The 19,033-nt window shown below is 40.8% G+C and overlaps 1 protein-coding gene across 3 annotated transcripts in view; it reads right to left on the bottom strand.

The window, feature by feature from the left end:
* The window catches only part of TANGO2 (transport and golgi organization 2 homolog), a 146,703-nt gene that overhangs the window by 56,407 nt on the left and 71,263 nt on the right, over positions 1-19,033 (bottom strand). For all 3 annotated transcript variants that reach the window (XM_060785714.2, XM_067473185.1, XM_060785713.2), the window contains exons 4-5: positions 5,121-5,240; positions 3,822-3,936 (exon numbers count right to left, since the gene is read on the bottom strand). In XM_060785714.2, the coding sequence (XP_060641697.1) occupies positions 3,822-3,936; positions 5,121-5,240 (235 nt within the window). The remainder of the gene's footprint in view (positions 1-3,821; positions 3,937-5,120; positions 5,241-19,033) is intronic.

Below are 19,033 nucleotides of genomic sequence, written 5' to 3'. Positions count from 1 at the left end.
TTTAAGCTGGCTGGAATATTGCCTTCCCGGAGGGAGACATTAACCACCACCTTTACCCACTCTGCCAAACCCCCTCTGGCTTCTTTTACCAGCCAGGAAGGGCAGGGGTCTAGGATGCATGTGGTAGGCCTTGCCTCCCCAAGAACCCTGATGACCTCGTCAAGTTGAACAGATCGAAACGAATCCAACAAAACTGGACAAGCAGATGCTTGAGTTACATCCTCAGAGACTGCTGTTAATGTGGTGTCAAAGCCCGAACGGATCAAAGCGACTTTGTCCGCAAAGTACTGAGCAAAGGCTTCACAGCGCGCTGCCGAGTCGTCAGGGGACCCACTCGAGGTGGGGTTCAACAACCCTCTGACTACTCGAAACAGCTCTGCCGGACGGTTCCTTGCGGACGCAATATTAGCCGAATAGAAAGCATTTTGCGCGGCCTCTATTGCCGCGCCGTACACCCTTAGATAAAGGCGCAGGCGTGTTCGATTTGGCTCGCTGGGCTCTTTCCGCCACATGCTCTCTAGCCACCTCTTTATTCGCTTTAACTCCACCAACTCCTCGTTAAACCAAGGAGATTGTTTGGCCCGGCGATTTAAGAGGGGGCGCTCCGGAGCAATCATGTCTATTGCCCTAGTCAACTCACTATTCCAGTGAGCGACCAGGGCATCGACAGAATCACCATCCAAGGCAGCGGGAACATCCCCAAGAGCCATCAGGAATCCTTCTGGATCCATAAGCCTCCTGGGGCGGACCATCTTAATGGGTCCACCACCCCTGCGAAGGTTAGAAGTTGCAGCCAGTCTAAACCTGATCAGGTGGTGGTCAGTCCATGGCAAAGGAGAGATTGACAACTCCTCCACACCGCCACCTTCTTCCTAACCCTGACAGAAGACCAAGTCAAGTGTGTGTCCAGCACAGTGGGTAGGGCCAGATACTAGCTGGGACAGCCCCATAGTTGCCATGGCGGCCATGAAGTCCTGAGCCGCTCCTGAAAGAGTGGACTCTGCATGGACATTGAAGTCCCCCAGCACTACAAGCCGCCGGGACTCCAATGCCAGGCCCGAGACCAACTCTGCAAGCTCAGGTATGGCGGCCGTGGTGCAGCGGGGTGGTCGGTACACCAACAACAGCCCTATTCTGTCCCCGTCTCCTAACCTCAGGTGGACACATTCAAACAGGGTCGACTGCAAGGCTGGGCACCTGATCAAGGAGATGGAATCTTTATAGACTATTGCAACTCCGCCTCCCCGCCCCCCGAATCTCGGTTGGTGCTGCACAGCATAACCTGGAGGGCAAAGCTGGGTGATGCACGCCAGATCTTTAGATGAGATACACATTTTAAATAAATGCATAAATATACCCTGGTGCTAATAGTTTTCCACTGGAGGACTGGCCCCAGCTACAGCATGGCAGGCTGATCCATGTTTTACTCTGACAGTGGACTGAGGCCCAAGCCAGCAGCAACTGGACATCCAATGGGAGGGCATTCCACAAATGAGGCACTGCAGCAGGGAAGGTCCTTCTACAATGTTTACATTCTTTTTTAAATGCAGTGCTCAGAACTGAATGCAGTCCTAGTAATGAGATAATACAAGAGACAGTTTAGCAAGATTTGTTCTTGACAAACCCATGCTGGCTCCTATTGATCACTGGTTACTGTCACCCAGAGGACCTCCTTTTCATCGGATGCCCAGAGAAGAAGACTGTGAAATATAGTCTTCTTCAAAATCAGTTGTCAGAATTCAAGACACAACTGAAGACCTATCTGTTCCAGCAGGCCTACCCAGTCGGTTTTAACTTGTGAACCTTAACCTGCATTTTACCTGTGTATATTTGTTATATGTCTTTTAATAGTGTTGTGTTTTAACCATGTTGTAACCTACCTCGAGCTGCAAGGAGAGGAAGGTAGTAAAGGTAAAGGCTTCCCCTTAACATTAAGTCTAGTCGATTCCAACTCTGGGGGGCAGTGCTCATCTCAATTTCTGAGCCGAAGAGCCGGCTTTATCCGTAGACGCCTCCAACATCATGTGGCTGGCATGATAGCATGGAATACCGTTACTTTCCTGCCAAAGCGGTACCTATTGATCTACTCACATTTGCATGATTTCAAACAGCTAAGTTGGCAGAAGCTGGGGCTATCAATGGGAGCTCACCCCGTCCCGTGGATTTGAACCACCAACCTTGTGGTCAGCAAGGTCAGCAACTCAGTGGTTTAACCCGCTATACCACCACAGCCCCAGAGGAGGATAATAAATACATTATTACTATCACTATTATTATTATCCTACTAGCTGTACGCGTTGCTGTAGCCCATTGTGAAGAAATAGGAAAGAAGGAAAAGAGGAAGAGCTGGTTTCTATACTATCAATACACAACTGAAGTGGCAAAGTGTCAACCTAATATAGGCCCATTTCAGTCTCATCGAGGCCAAAGGGTTATATGGATGTGTGGAAGGGCCCTGGGTTACCTAAGTCCACACTGCCATATAACCCAGTTCAAAGAAATTATATAGGTGTTATTACTATTATTTTTATTATTATTATAGATGTAGATATTATTATTATAGACACAGATATTATTAATGGCAAATAGGTATTGTTATCATTATAGATGTATAGATATTATTGACATACAGGTATTATTATTACAGATGTATGGATATTATTATTACAGACCTATAGCTATTACAGACCTATACAGACCTATTATTACAGACCTAGTTGTTGTTATTATTATTATTATTATTATTATTATTATTATTATTTATGATATAGCTGTTTTTGTTACAGAGGTGGAGCCCTAGCTGGGACAGACGTCTAGAAGGGAGGAGAGAAAATATTAAACAATGCAGTTTTGGACAGGGAAAAGCAGCTGTCCTGGCTGGAAGAATTGAGAAGTTATAAACAAGTAATTTTCCAAGCTCTGACAGTGGGACAGGGGAAAATACAGCTGGTCTGGCATGTTGAGAATGCTGGCTATCTCTCACTGGCACATTCATTTTCGACATACTCTATTAAATGGTTACAAAATACAATTATTGCATGAGAGGCTCTTCCCCTTCTTGTCAAATATACATAATACAGTTGAGGTCATAAGGTACCAACAAAGCTCTAGGCATTCCAGTATATAGTTACTTTTACAGGGTAAAAGTAGGATCTTGGGAAACTCAAGATCTTTGGAGTATTAAAAAAATCTTGCAAAGTAAGAGTTTACCCAATGGGTTGTGAATCTTCCTGGTTAATTATGCCATACAGCTGGAATGGAACTTAAGAATTACGCCTTCAAAAATACAAAAATCTAAAAAAACATGTGAAATGGAAATAATAATAATAATAATAATAATAATAATAATAATAATAATAGATTTTAGGTGTTACCCGCCTCTCCTAACAGCTTGAAGTGGGATACAAGAAACTCAATCCATATAAACATAAAAGACATACAATAAAATCACACCATTATAAAAAGCATACACCAAACACAGGAAACCATTACTTTAAAAAATTATGTTGTTTTATAAGCATAATGTTTACTTTTTAATGAACCATTCAAAAGGTGGAAACTACAAGGAATGGACAGTGTCAAGTTTCTAAATATCTGAAATTGCAGAAGGAAAAGATTTGTGCACATTTGGAATACTACACAAGCTTGCCTTCTCTCTCCTGAATCCAAATGCTGGAGGTTTTTCTTTTAAAGACAAGAACTAGAGCTTTTGCTAAGACAGATGCTGCTGCTAACATCTAGTATTATCCGTTATCTGCACTCCATGGTCTCACCATTTTTCCCTCTTTGCTGCTTGAATTGTGAAGCTTTTATAGACTTACTTCAAGTCCGCTGCTATTAAATTAAATCCATTGTAAAGGTGTCCTTCTAAGGCAACTTTCTTCAAGTAAGAGTAACCGTCCACGTCCGATGTCAAAAAATTTGTCACCAGGGCACCTGAATAGAACAGGGTTGGGAAAAGAGAGGTTTAGAGTCCAGGAGAATGATTTCCAGGGAGGAGAACTGACATTTCTCCGCACTGAGCTAGCTCAGCCCTGTATTGGAAATGAATAACCTTTCGGGCTCATTGTCCAGGACAAAACACACACAAAAATAACACAAGCTTGAGCAATCATGTTTTGTTCTCTTCATTAATAAGTTACCTTTACATTGCAAGGCAATATTTTACTGTAGTCCAAAACATTTTTTAAAATTCTATTATATTGTGTCATGTCACTGTAAGCTGCCTTGGGTTCCTGTGTCAATAGAAAGGCGGGATAAAACAATTTATTATTATGTATTATTAGCATTGCTATTAATATAGCTATTAATAATGCTATTGTTATTGCTAATAATAATAATAATAATAATAATAATAATAACAACAACAACTTTATTTGTATTCCGCTCTTCTCCCTGTGGGGACTCAGAGCGGATTACAGTATAAACAGATACTGGCAAACATTCAGTACCTCGTTACAATACAAAGAGACACACAAACACAAAAGCAAAGGCTTCTCCTTTCATTTCCAGCTTTGGAGGCGGTGTTCATCTCTGGCCCTGGGGGAGGTGCTGTTCTCCATTTCCAAGCCAAGGAACCTGCTTTGTCACATCTTGGTCATGTGACCGGCATGACTGCTTAGAGCATCTTATGCCTTTCCTGCCGAAGCAGTACCTATTTATCTATTCACATTTGCATGTTTTTGAACTGCTGGGCTGACAGAAGCTGGAGCTAACAACAGGAGCTCACCTCATCCCGCAGATTCAAACCTCCAACCTTCAGGTCAGCAGTTCAGCAGCACAAATGTTTAACCCACTGTGCCACCGCAGCCCCAATAACTTTGGCAGGAAAGGTGGGGAACCTTTTTCAACCCACAGGGAAATGAATTACATTTTAGAGATCTTCTCAGCAACCACAATCCTGTAATGGAATGTGCTAAAGGCAAAAGGGTGATACCAAAATTATGATGTATCACCTTCAAACTCTTAGTATCAAAACCTAAGTCTTAAGAGGTGAAGCAACCAGCAAAAGATTGTGTCACGGTGAAGGGGGCATAGTCACTTGGAAAGCCCTATTTGGCCCCTAGACCTGAGGTTTTCCCTTCCTTTCCTACAAACTCCACCTCTCATTGCCACCGTACCTCGTCCTTTTGCATTCTTGTCTATCTTTGGTTGCATATAGTTTGTCAGGGCTGCCATCTTGCCTTTCTTGCTGATTCCAAGCCACGTCCCACCTTCTTTTCCCTCCTCCATATCCAAACCTGCCAAAAGAAAAGAAAGGAACAATGTTAAAATGCAATTGATTGAATGATCTTAGTTTGAAAGAGATTATTATCACCATCACCAACACCATCAATGGTTGTTTATTAGGGATCAAAAGTACTTAAAAACTGGGGGGCACTGGCACTTTGTTTCTAAAGTGTTTCTAAAGTATACTTAGTATACATAACTTCAAGTTAGGACAGATTTATACTACTACTATTACCTACTTTAGTCCTCTTTGCAGATTCAATAATTTTATTATTATTAGACTGATTCTAAACGGCTGACTGCTGCAGCCCTCATTGGGTCCTTCAGGTGCTGAGCATTGCATTCTGGAAAATGTAGTTTAAGGCAGGGCCTTTTTCATTCTTTGCCACAGGGGACCTTGCCTTCCCAAACTACATTTAAGATGGCTGTGTTCTCAGTCTCCTGCCCATTAACTTTAGCCCCACTCGCAGTGCCTTCCTTATGGTGATCAGGCCAAAGAAAAAAGATTAGATTTTAAAGCACTTTATGTTCTCTTCTTTACCAAAGTTGCTTAATGTTTATACTGAAAATTGAACTGACCTTGGGAGACATCCAAATGTTACAAAAACTTAACAAAATTGATTCATGCATGTTTCAATTTCTAATTCCCCCCTTTCCTGCATGTTTCTAATATAGATTTGAATGAACGAATTAAACAAATTTGATCTGAAATATGAATTAAAAACAAAATTATGCACACCCCTATTATTTATATAGCACTATCTCTGTGCATGACGTTTTACAAGCAAAACAACAAAAACACAAAAGGATGGAGTAATGCAAATATTAAACCATATATGCAATTGCAAAATAAATTATCCAGCTAGAATTCAGTGTATGCTATAAATTAAATCAAAATATACAAGGTATTTATTTCATATCAAAAGCATTGCATAAATTAGTATAAAACTGATAAAAATAGAAGGAGCACAAGTAGCTAAATATTTTTTGACCAAAAACTGGCAACAGAGACCTCATTGTCTGTAGCCTCAAACAATTCTTCCTCTGTACATGAGGCAGGACATTGTGGACAAGCATACAGGTGCGGAGTTGTTTGTTCTGCTCCACAGTCGCACAAGATGGAGGATTCTTTTAGGTTGTGCCATTTTGCCAGGTTGTCTTTTGATCTGCCCACTCCGCTTCTAAGTCCATTCAGGGACTTCCAGGCTGCCCATTCTTGGTTTGCCCTTGGAGGAAGACCCTCGTGGGGGCCCATCCAGTTGGGATTTCCTGATTTAGCTGCCCAGAGGGATACCCTTGCTGTTGCTGGAGAGACGCCAAGAGGAGTGGTAGTTCTCATAAAGTTTTTCCTTGATTTGAGTCTACTGGGAGGAGGCTGGTAGTGGATAGCTTTTACAGTGTTCAACCTTTTTTCTATCACATTTAGCAGCCACTTCCCATCACACATCGGGGGGGGGGGGGGCAATGCCAGCTAGCATGTTATGTTTATCAACAGGTGTGGGTTTAAGACACCCTGTGGTTATTCTGCATGTTTCATTCAATGCTATGTTCACCTGCTTTGCATGGGCAGACCTATGCCAAACTGGGCAGGCATACTCAGCAGTTGAGTACGACAAGGCCAGGGCTGATGTTCTTATTAATTTTGGGTCTGCACCCCATGTGCTGCCAGTAAGTTTTCGCAGGATGTTATTCCGTGCAGCTACTTTGTGCTTGGTGTTCAAGCAGTGTTTCCTATATGCTAGTGTCCGATCTAAGATGACACCAAGATATTTAGGATGGAAACAATGTTCAAGTTCTTGACCTTCCCAGGTGATTTTCCATTTCCTGTTGGCTTCACGGTTGCATAGATGGAAAGCCCATACTCGTGTTTTGGCTGGGTTAGGCTTCAGGTGGTTATCTTTGGAGTAGCTGGAGAGATCTTTCAAGGCATTAGTAAGTTGGATTTCAACTGTTTCAAAGTCTTTTGCTTGTGTTGTTAGGCCAAGGTCATCAGCATATATATAATACACACACATATATACATACATACATACACACAAGGTGATAAACCAAGATGAAATATTAAAGCTCATAGGTGTATTATTAATGTTTCAATGATGAAAATATGGACAAGCCCAATGTATGTTCCAGACTGAAGGGAACCCTTGAGAATCCTTGGCAAGGGACTACTTGATCCAGATGCTCCCATCTTAGATTTTCCCAAAATGCATTGACTTGGGAAGCAGGTTAGGTAGAAAGACAGCACAGAGACAGTACAGACCCAGGATGACTTAGACAGCTTATTAAGCAGAATTGGATTTCTCCAGATTTCAGTCAACACTCCAAACGGTGTCTGGCTCTCTTGAGCCCCTTTCTCCTAGAAAAGTTATTAATTCACATACAACATTTCAAATACAAGCCATAAAATGTGCTTGGTAATTCAAAAACAAATGTTTTAAACCACACAGATAGAAATAAAACACAAACATAAAATCTGAATCAATTAAAACCAGCAACAATAAAAAAATCTGTAAAAGGCAATAAAGCTACAAATTGGAAAGCCAAGGAAAATAAAAAGGAGTTCCTTTTTGCCTGAAAAGACCGCACAGAATTAAAAAAAAATCATGTCAGAAGCGACTTGAGAATGTCGTGTCAGAAGCGACTTCTGTACAGTGGCGATATGGGTTAAATCCGTGTGCTGGCTAAATTGCTGACCTGAAGGTCAGTGGTTTGAATCCACGAGATGGGGTGAGCTCCCATCTGTCAGCTCCATCTTCCCACGAGAGAAGCCTCCCACAGAATGGTAACACATCCGGACGTCCCTTGGGCAATGTCCTTGCAGACAGCCAATTCTCTCACACCAGAAGCATAGTTAGATAAAGCAAATCTCAGTCCAACACTAAATCAGGAGTGAGGCTCTATCTTCCCAGGGTCTTCTCTGCAGCTTTCAAGTCACTCCTAGACTTTGAACCCATCTCCACTGCTTCTTGGCAGGGGGTTGGACTGGATGGCCCACAAGGTCTCTTCCAACTCTATGATTCTATGATTCTATAATGCACTAGCTGTCCCCTGCCACGCGTTGCTGTGGCCCAGTCTGTTGATCTGGCAAATAAAGTAATGAGAAAGTGTTGGTTTCTAATATATGTAATTTCTTTCTGCTTATGGGTACACAGTATTTCTTGCTGTTTCTTTGTCAGTGTTGATGTGGAGAGTGCCTAGTTTGCCCACCCTGGAACATGCAACATATAGTTCTCCTTCTTTAAGGGTCCCTTTCAAATCTATGATACTATATCTCTGTGTGTGAATCATATCTATCTATCTATCTATCTATCTATCTATGTCTATGGCTGGATGGGTCTTTGTGAGGAGGACTTTGATTACATTTTCTTGCCCTGATGAAGGGAGGTGGATTGGATGGCCTCAAGTATTTTCTGTTGGTCACGGGGGTTCTGTGTGGGAAGTTTGCCCTGATTCTGTCGTTCGTGGGGTTCAGAATGTTCTTTGATTGCAGGTGAACCATAAATCCCAGTAACTAAAACTCCCAAATGTCAAGGTCTATTTCCCCCAAACTCCATCTGTGTTCATATTTGGGTGTATTGAGTGCTTGTGCCAAGTGTGGTCCAGATCCATCATTGTTTGAGTCTGTAGTGGTCTCTGGATGTAGGTGAACTACAACTCCGAAACTGAAGGTCAATGGCTCACCAAACCCTTCCAATATTTTCTGTTGGTCAGGGGATTCCTGTATGCCACGTGTGGTTCAATTCCATCGTTGGTGGAGTCCAGAATGCTCTTTGAATATAGGTGACCTATAAATCCCAGCAGTTACAACTCCCAAATGACAAAATCATAATTTTTTGAGTGATGGTCACTCCTTGTGTTGTGAGACATTTTTTTGCCAAATTTGGTGTGATTTCGTTCATTGGTTCTTTTGTTTTTAAGGCAGTCATTATGCACAGAGCATTTTTATGGAAGAGACCTCCAAGGGCCATCTAGTCCAGCCCCTTCTGGCATAAGGGAAAAGCACAATCAAACCACTCCTGAGAGATGGCCATTCAGTCTCAGTATACTACTACTACTACTACTACTATTAATCATCATCATCATCATCATCATCATCATCATCATCATCATCATCATCGAAGAATCCTAGTATAGAAGAGACCTGAAGGGGCCATCCAGACCAGCCCCTTTTGGGAAATGGGAGAAGCACAATCTAACCACTCCTGAGAGACAGCCAGCTTCAGGTTAATAATAAGAACAACAACAACAACAACAATAATAATAGCAGTCCACTTACATCTGGAGAACACTGTGAACCAACAGAAAGATGGCAAAATTTGAACACGGTAGAGTTTGGGGAAGACCTTGACATTTGGGAGTTGCTTGGGGGGGGGGGGGGGCGACGGGCCCTTCGCTCTTTCACCCCATGTAGGACAGAAGGGGAAAGAAGGGAGGGAAAGACAGAAGATAAGGGGAAGAAGGAAACAGAAGGAAGGAAGGAAGGAAGGAAGGAAGGAAGGAAGGAAGGAAGGGAAACAGAAGGGGAAGAAGGGAAGGAAGGAAACAACGGGCAGAAGATAACAAAGAAGGAAAGGAAGGACAGAAGATAAGGTGAAGAAGGGAAGAACGGAAAGGAAAGGTAGGACAGAAGGGGAAAGAAGGGAAGGGAAGGAAAGGGAAGGGAAGGGAGGAAGGAAACAAAGAACAGAAGATAAAGGAAGGAAGGAAGGAAGGAAAGAAAGAGGAGGGAAGGGGAGGGGAGGGAGAAAAAATAGAAGATAAGGGAAGGAAGGATCAGAGCACTGTGGCTGCCCCATGAGCTACGGGGAAGCGGTGTGTGTGTGTGTGTGTGTGTGAAAGAGCCGCGCCTGGCCAGGAAGACGGCGGGGCTTGGGAATAGAGGGGTGCTGCATCGGAAGGCCGGGCAGGGCTTGGTGCAGGGCCTCTGGGAGACCTCTTGGGGGGAACGGAGGGAGGGAGCGAGGAAGGACGCCCGGGCCCAAAATGGCTGTGTGGTGAGGGCCAAATCTCTGGCGATGGAGGGGTCAGAAGCAGGAGTCCTCTCTGCCTGCAACTCCTCCTGGGAAAGGCGGGGAGGCCTCTCCCAGGCGCAGTTGCTATGGTAGGCTCAGCACCAGCAGCACGGCGACGGAGTGGGGAAGGCGCCTCCTGCTTCTGCTCCCTCGCCCGAAGAGGCCCCTCTGTCTCTGTCGGTCAGGCTGGTGTTTCAGATTTTAAATTTTGGTGGAGCTGTGCCTGGCTCTGGGAGGCCCAGCAGCCGTTGCCGCCACAAGTTCTGCCGCGAGACGATGGAGGAGCTTTCTTACATGCACGTGTGCTCCCCCACAGCTGCACGCATGCGCTGTCATGGCTTCTCCTTTTATTAAGGATTTCTAAGTTGTTTTCAGTTTTATTTTATTTTTTATTATTGATGGTCACACCTTGTATGGTGAGGAGTTTTGTTGCCAAATTTGGTGGATATTGGCCCAGCAGTTCTTTTGTTTTTAAGCCACTCATTACGACATGAGCATTTATATATATATATATATATATATATATATATATATATATATATAATATGGTGCTGTAGACTCATATAGTGCAGTTCAATACAGTTAAACTGCATTATATGGCAGTGTAGATGGGGCCTTTACTTACTGCCCAAAGAAAATTAGTGGGGGGGGGGGGATCCATATTTCTAATCCTAGAAGTTTCAGGAGCTTTATCCCACAAACATCTGGGTTTCTGTGCTGGCCAGGGGAAGAACCATTATAGCCATCATGGAAACCTGGAAGATTACTGGAGGCGAAGACAGAAGTGAGCTCCCGCTTCCTGCTAGCTTCTTGCATTTGTATGCTGGCTGCAGAGAAACAGGATTTGCTTCCCCTAGAGCTAGCATAGAAATTAAGCCAAGTAGTGGAGGGGAGAGAGGGCAACCCATACTCATGCCACCAGCCTATAAACTCACCTGCAGAAAATATCTGGTAACTTATGCTAACCAGGAATTTTAAGAAAACCATAACCTCCACACTAAAAAAGTGAATAAAATAATGTTAGTACATACATACCATTTTTGGTACTCTAGTTCAACATTATGGAAGGTTTCTTATTTTGACTGTAGTCTCAGAATCCCATTCTGACCACCACCCTGTGCTCATGCTAACTGGGGGATTCTGAGAGCTTGTTCCCAAGTTGTGGTATGGTTTCATATGGGACTAGACAAAAGGAGAATTAATAATTCAATTGGAATTTTCTATACGCCACGTGTCAAACTCAAGGCCTGTTGAGCAAATCTGCCCCTCTGTGTCAACAGTTGGGGACCCCTCCCCCCGGCACCAACTGCCGCTCCGGGTCAGATTGAAGGGGGGGGGGGGCTGGGGATAGTTCCATCTTGTCTCCTGCATATATCATCAGTTGGGGACCCCTACCCACAGGTCCAACTGCTGCTCTGGGCCAGAGTGAAGAGAGAGGGGGGCAAAAGACAGTTCCACCTTGTCTCCTGTGCTATTCTAATAATATAATATAACTAGCGGTCCTCTGCCAGACATTGCTGTGGCTCAGTCTGGTGATCTGGAAAATAAAGTAATGAGAAAGTGTTGGTTTCTAATATATGTAATGTCTTTATGCTTGTGGGTAAACAGTATTTCTTGCTGTTTCTTTGTCAGTATTGATGTGGAGATTGTCTGGTTTGCCCACTCTGGAATATGCAACATATAATTGTCCTTCTTTAGGGGTCCCTTTCAAATCTATGATACTATATCTCTCTGTGTGTGAATCATATCTATCTATCGATATCTATGGCAGGATGGCTCTTTGTCAGGAGGGCTTTGATTATGTTTTCTTGTCCTGGTGAAGGGAGTTGGACCGGATGGCCCTAAGTATGGGGGTTCTGTGTGGGAAGTTTGCCCCAATTCTGTCTTTGGTGGGGTTTAGCATGCACTTTTGATTGTAGGTAAACTATAAATCCCAAATGTCAAGGTCCATTTTCCTCAAACTCCATCTGTGTTCATATTTGGGCATATGGAATATTCGTGCCAAGTTTGGTCCAGATCCATCACTGTTTGAGTTCACAGTGCTCTCTGGATGTAGATGAACTACAACTCCCAAACTCAAGGTCAATGCCCACCAAACCCTTCTAGTGTTTTCTGTTGGTCATGGGAGTCCTGTGTGCCACGTTTGGTTCATTTCCATCACTGGTGGAGTTCAGAATGCTCTTTCATTGTAGGTGAACTATAGATCCCAGCAACTACAACTCCCAAATGACAAAATCATATATTTTTTTAGTGATGATCACTCCTTGGGTTAGTAGGTGTCTTGTGGCCAAATTTGGCAGCAATTCATCCAGTGGTTTTTGAGTTATGTTAATCCCACAAACGAACATTACATTTTTATTTATATCGATGTAATATAATATAATGTATTGTATATACATATAATATTTATAATATTATAATGTAATGTGATATAATACTAATAATAATATATTATAATTATATATTTATATTACATGTAATATTACTCATGATATTACAATATAATGGTATAGTACAATATAGTAATATTTAATATTGATATTGGACTATGCTAATAATATAATATATTGTGTGTATATATATCTTGTAAACCACTCTAAGTCCCCTTTGGGGTGAGAAGGGTGGCATATAAATATCGTAAATAAATAAATAAATACATTTTATGTGGCCCTCCAGCTGCTGGACTACAACTCCCATATTCCTCATCATTAGACATCATGACTAGAGCTGATGATGGGAATTGTGGTACAGCTGGAATGCTACAATTTGTTCTGTTGAGTCAGCAGAGTGGCATTTGGATTGAGATACAAGGCTTGCGAATATGATGTTTGCCTTTAAAATGTCCTTTACGCTTTCCGCAACCTCAGAGCCGTAAGTGCTGCTAGGTTGCAATTCCCATCATCCCCATTCTGCTTAGCAGATGATCAAAAGTGATAGTTGTCGTTCAATAACATCTGGGGACCCAAACTGGGTTAAAACTAAAGTGCATTGACCACAATGTAAAAAAAAAAAAAATATTGTTAGCACTCTGTATCCACGGATTCTCTGTCCATGGATTCCACGGCCCTTTGAAGGCAACCAGAAGGCAGAGGTGGCAGGAAAGTGCAGAGCATACCCATTAAGAATCAGAAAGGAAAGGCAGGCTTTTAGAATGGAAAAGGAGCTGCAGTGCAGAGAGTGTGATTTATCCTTACAATTCTTCCTGCCAATGACAACAACATCAAGCATAAGAGAAAAATCTTCACAGAGCCAGGTGTTTTTTTTTTTTTTTTAAAAAACTGCCTTGCCTCCCCATGACTCATTTTTATTTATGCTCAGAGTAAGGCTTGTATTGAACATCCGTTTGTCTAGTTAGAGAAAAGATGAAAGAAAGACTTAAATGGACAAGAGGCCAAGTAACTTTTATAACAAGTTCTCCGGCAGGAGAAGCTGGCCAGTTAAGAAAGAGAGCCACTTAGAGGGGTCGGTCTATAAATAACAAATTGGGGAAAAGCAAAGAATGGCACACTTTAAAAACTTCCCTTCAGCTCTAACCTCCAGTAAGTGTTGTCAAAGTCACTTGGTCAATGTCTGTATGATTAAGGATGGAAGCCAGGTTCACACAGATATTTTTTTTGAAGTGCTGCTTTCTGGCCCACGTGCCCAAACTACATATACTCTTGAGCAATGGATGGTCACACCTCATTTAGAGGAGAGGAGAATCAGTTTCTATAACATTTAATGAAGGCTGAAATTAAAACATGACTGTGTAAGTTGTAAAAAGTATTTATTTATTTATTTATTTGTCACATTTATACCCCACCCTTCTCACCCCGAAGGGGACTCAAGAGTGGCCTTACCATAGGCAACAGTTCGATGCCGCACAAATACAATATAGTAATATTTAATATTGATATTGACAACAAAATAAACAAATACATTAAAATCCAGAAAGTTAAAAACATCAAACATTAAAACAATTCATTAAAACCAAGTAATCCAAAATCATAATCCAGAGCCATTCCATTAATCATTGTACAATTTCGTATTCACTTATTGCACTGATTGAAAATTACTGACCAAAGGCTTGGTCCCATAGCCATGTTTTTAGTTTTTTCCTGAAGGTCAGGAGGGAGGAGGACCAATCTGACTTAGCTGGGGAGGGAGTTCCATAGACAAGGGGCCACCATCGAGAAGGCCCTGTCTTTCGTCCTCACCAACTGCACCTGTGAAGGTAATAGTACTGAGAGCACGGCCTACCCAGACGATCTTAATCTCTGGGGTGGTTCATATAGAGAGATATGTTCAGACAGGCAAGCTGGGCTGGAACTGTTTAGGGCTTTATAGGCTAAAGCCAGCACACTGAATTGTGCTTGGTAGCAGACTAGCAGCCAGTGGAGCTGATGTAACAGGGGAGTTGTATGCTCCCTGTACGCCACTCCGGTGAGCAGTCTGGCTGCCGCCCGCTGGACCACTTGAAGTTTCCGAACAGTCTTCAAAGGCAATCCCACATAGAGTGTGTTGCAATAGTCTATTTGAGATGTAACAGGAGAATAAACCACCATGGTCAAGTCTGGGTTTTCAAAGCACGGGAGCAACTGGTGTACAAGTTTTAATTGTGCTAAAGCTCCCCTGGCCACTGCCAAGACTTGGGGTTCCAGGCTCAGTGATGAATCCAGGAGAACCCCCAAACTGTGAACCTGCGCATTCAGGGGGAGTGTAACTCTGTCCAGCACTGGCTGTAACCCTATACCCTGTTTGGCCTTGCGACTGACCAAGAGTACCTCTGTCCTGTCTGGATTCAATTTCAATTTGTTCACCCTCATCCAGACTGTCACAGCCACCAAGCACTAGTACAGGACCTGAACAGCCTCCTTAGCAGCAGGTGGAAAAGAGTGATCCAGTTGGATGTCATTTGCGTACAGATGGCATCGAACTCCAAAACTCCAGATGACCTCTCCCAACGGCTTCATGTAGTTGGTAAATAACATGAGGGGAAATAATGAACCCTGTGCGAGCCCAAAAGACAAAGACTGTGGGGTCAAGCACATGTTCTCCAGTAACTCCTTCTGGGAGCAACCCTCCAGGAAGCACTGGAGCTTCCAAGTCTCATTCTCACAAGGTGTCCCAGAAAGATGGCATGGGCTACAGTATTGAAGGTCACTGAGAGGTCCAAGAAAATCAACAGGGACACACTCTCTTGGTCCAGTTCCCTGCATAGATCATTAACTAAGGGTGGAAGATGACACATAAACAGAAGCAATAAAGGTTTAAAAATGGTATCCATAATAAACTCACCTGAAAAAGGTCATTACAACCCACCATGTAGACCAGGGCTATCAAACTCATTTTCATGGAGGGCCACATCAGCCTTATGGTTACCTTCAAAAGGCAATTGAATCCATGGATGGAGAATCCGTGGATACAGAGGAGCAACTATATTGCTTCTTTACATAGTGGTCAGTGCTCTTTAGTTTTTTTACCCAGTTTGAGTCCCTAGATGTTACTGAATGACAAATCTGCCAAAAACAGATTTAAGTTGGATGCCACCCTGGATTTTACGTACTCAGCTGTTAGACATAAAGCCCAGTTTTAAGTACATACATGAAACAATTTCATTCATCATTTTAGATGTGAATTTCATTCTTGTCCTGTATCAAAATCAATGTTTTTTTAAAAGGAAATTTTATTAAATTTTATATAGAATACAATGAAAGAGTGAGAACAATAAGGTATAGAAAAGTAAAGAAAAAAAGAGAGAGGGAAAGGCCAATAAAGTAAGAAGTAAAAAATATATCCTAAATAAAACTCTAAAAAAATAAAATAAATAAACTACAAGAATACATACACACACACACACACACACACACAATAGAAAAAATAAAAATGAAAGAAAAAAAGTGACTTCCATTCCATCTTCTTGGATAAAATATCCTTATTATTCAAAAATATATTTTTTTATTAAAGATAATAAAACTTTCTCTCTTGTTTTTTATTTTCACAAATTGTCCAGATAGTCATGAAGATTGTCCCAATTCGTTCTTTTTATTATCATGCCTGTATTTTTCTTCAACAAAAATGTCAATTTTTCCATGTCCTTTATTTCTCTGATTTTTTCCACTCAATCCTGTACGGGTGGGACTGAGCCTTGCTTCCACACTCTAGCAAAAACAATTCTAGCAGCGGTCGTTGTATATGTAAAAAGTTTGTCCTCTTGTTCCGTCAATTGTAAATCCAAATCTGTAAAGCCTAACAAGTAATACTCTGGTTTTCTTGTAAAAGTTCTTTTTAAGATCTTTTCCATCTCTTCATGAATTACCCTCCAAAACTTTACTGCTTCTTTACAAATCCACCACATATGGTAGAAGGAACCCACTTGTTCTGAACATTTCCAACACTTATCACAAACTGTTTTATACATTTTAGCAAGTTGTTTTGGTATGGTATACCATCTGTGGAACATTTTTATCCAGTTTTCTTTTAAGTCCGTTGCATATGTATATTTTTAATTTTTGTTCCACATCTGTTCCCACTCCCTCATTTGAATTGGTCTTCTTAAATTCTGAGCCCATTTTATCATACAGTTTTTAACTTGTTCTTTTTCAGTCAGCCAGGTAAGTAATATATTATAAATATTTGATATTACTTTCTTTTCCAATTTTAAATTTTTATCCCACGCTGTTTCCTCCCAGGAAATTTGCATATAATGTAACCAAGTAATATTAGAAAATTTTTGTTTTAGTTCCTCATAAGACTTAATATTATTTGTAGCTTTATTTAATAAATCTTTGTAGGTTGGCCATTTTCTACATCCTAAAAGTCTTCGCTGGTTTGCTTCCATGGGAGAGACCCATAAAGGCGTTTTAGAATAAAAGTGTCTTTTATATTTTTGCCATACTCTTAATAGGGATGCTCTCACAAAATGGTTACCAATGCTCTTTTCTTTCTTTTCCCTTTCGTACCATAAATAAGCATGCCATCCTACTCTTAGATCATTTCCTTCTATATTTAAAAAATCTTCTTTATTCAACAATATCCAATCTTTTATCCATATCAATGCACATGCGTCATGATATGCTTTAAAATCCGGGAGGCCCAGACCTCATCTATTCTTCTTATCAATCAAATTATCATACTTTATTCTTGGTCTTCCTCCAGCCCATATAAATTTCAGTATTTCTTTTTTCCATTTTATAAAAAGTGTTTGACTTCTGATTATCGGGAGGTTTTGAAAAAGGAACATCAGTTTTGGTAAAACATTCATCTTAATCAAAGATATACGGCCTAAAAGTGACAACTTCAGATATTTACACTTTTGTAAGTCCTTTTGTATTTTTTTCCAGACTTCTTCATAATTATTCTTTAATAGTTGTCCATTTTTTGTCGTGATCCATACTCCTAAGTATTTGAATTTCTTAACTATTTCCAGACCTGTTTGCTCTTTAATCATATCTTGGTTTTTTTTCTACATTTTTCGTTAGTATCTTTGCTTTTGACATATTGACTTTGAATCCTGCAACTGATCCAAACTCATTAATCTTCTGCATCCATCTTAGTATATTTTTACTTGGGTCTTCCATTATCGTCCGCGAAGGCTCTTATTTTATATTCATATTTACCAACTTTAGATCCCTGTATCATTTGGTCTTTTCTTATTGTCTTCATTAATGGTTCTAATGCCATTATAAATATCAGTGGAGACAGGAGGCATCCCTGTCTAGTGCCCTTCAGTATGTCAAACTCTTCCGTCATTTGACCATTTATTCTTAATTTAGCCTTTTGTAGATCATATATCGCTTTTATTGCATTAGAAAATTTATCTCCCATGTCCAATTCTTGTATTAAAGTCTTTAAAAAATCCCAATTTAGGTTATCAAAAGCCTTCTCTGCATCCAAGGCTAGTATGGCAAATTATTTTTGATGATTCTGTTCATAACATTCTATTAAATTCAATAGCAACCTTATATTGTCCTTCATAAATCTATTTGGTAAAAATCCTGTTTGGTCTTCTTCGATCCAGTTTCTTGAGAAATGTTTTACTCTCTCCGCCAATATGTTCGCCAAAATCTTATAATCAGTATTCAATAAAGAAATTGGTCTGTAATTTTTAATCTCCGTCTCGCAAGTTCCTTCTTTATGAATCAGTACTATTTCTGCCTTCATCCAAGTTTCCAGAATTTTCTGCTTAGTCATCACTTCATTTAATACCTTTTTCAATAAAGGTATCAATTCTTGTTTAAATGTTCTATAAAATCCAGCCGTATATCCATCTGGGCCCAGAGCCTTGTCTGGGTCTATCTTTTGAATTGCCTTCTCAATTTCCTCCTCCGATATCTCTTTGTTCAATTGTTCCCTCGTTTCCTCATCCACTTTCTGAAACTTAAATTTATTTATATAGGCCATTATTTCTTCTTTATCTATGCAATCTTTTGAATATAATTGTTTGTAATATTTCCTAAACTCTTCCATTATTTCTTTGTCTGTTGAGATAATTTTATTTCCCACTTTAATCTTCATAATTTGTCTAGATTGTTGTTTTTTACACACTTGTCTGGCTAGCCATTTTCCAGGTTTGTTCGCATTTTCAAACGTTTGTTGTTTCAAAAATTTAATTTGATTCGTTTGAAATTCCAATTCCAAATGATTCTTCTTTTGTTTTAATGTCTTTAGTTTCTTTTCCAGTTGGACCTTCTCAGGATTCTTTTTTAATTCCTTCTCCATATTCGTTACTTCATTTGTCAAATCTTTAATTTCTTTATTCCTTTCCCTATTCCTGTTGGAGTTATGTTGAATAAGATGTTCTCTCAGGACTA

This window comes from Anolis sagrei, chromosome X (assembly GCF_037176765.1).
Source record: "Anolis sagrei isolate rAnoSag1 chromosome X, rAnoSag1.mat, whole genome shotgun sequence".
NCBI classification, from domain to species: domain Eukaryota; kingdom Metazoa; phylum Chordata; class Lepidosauria; order Squamata; family Dactyloidae; genus Anolis; species Anolis sagrei.
This window is presented reverse-complemented; position numbering and strand designations above follow the sequence as displayed.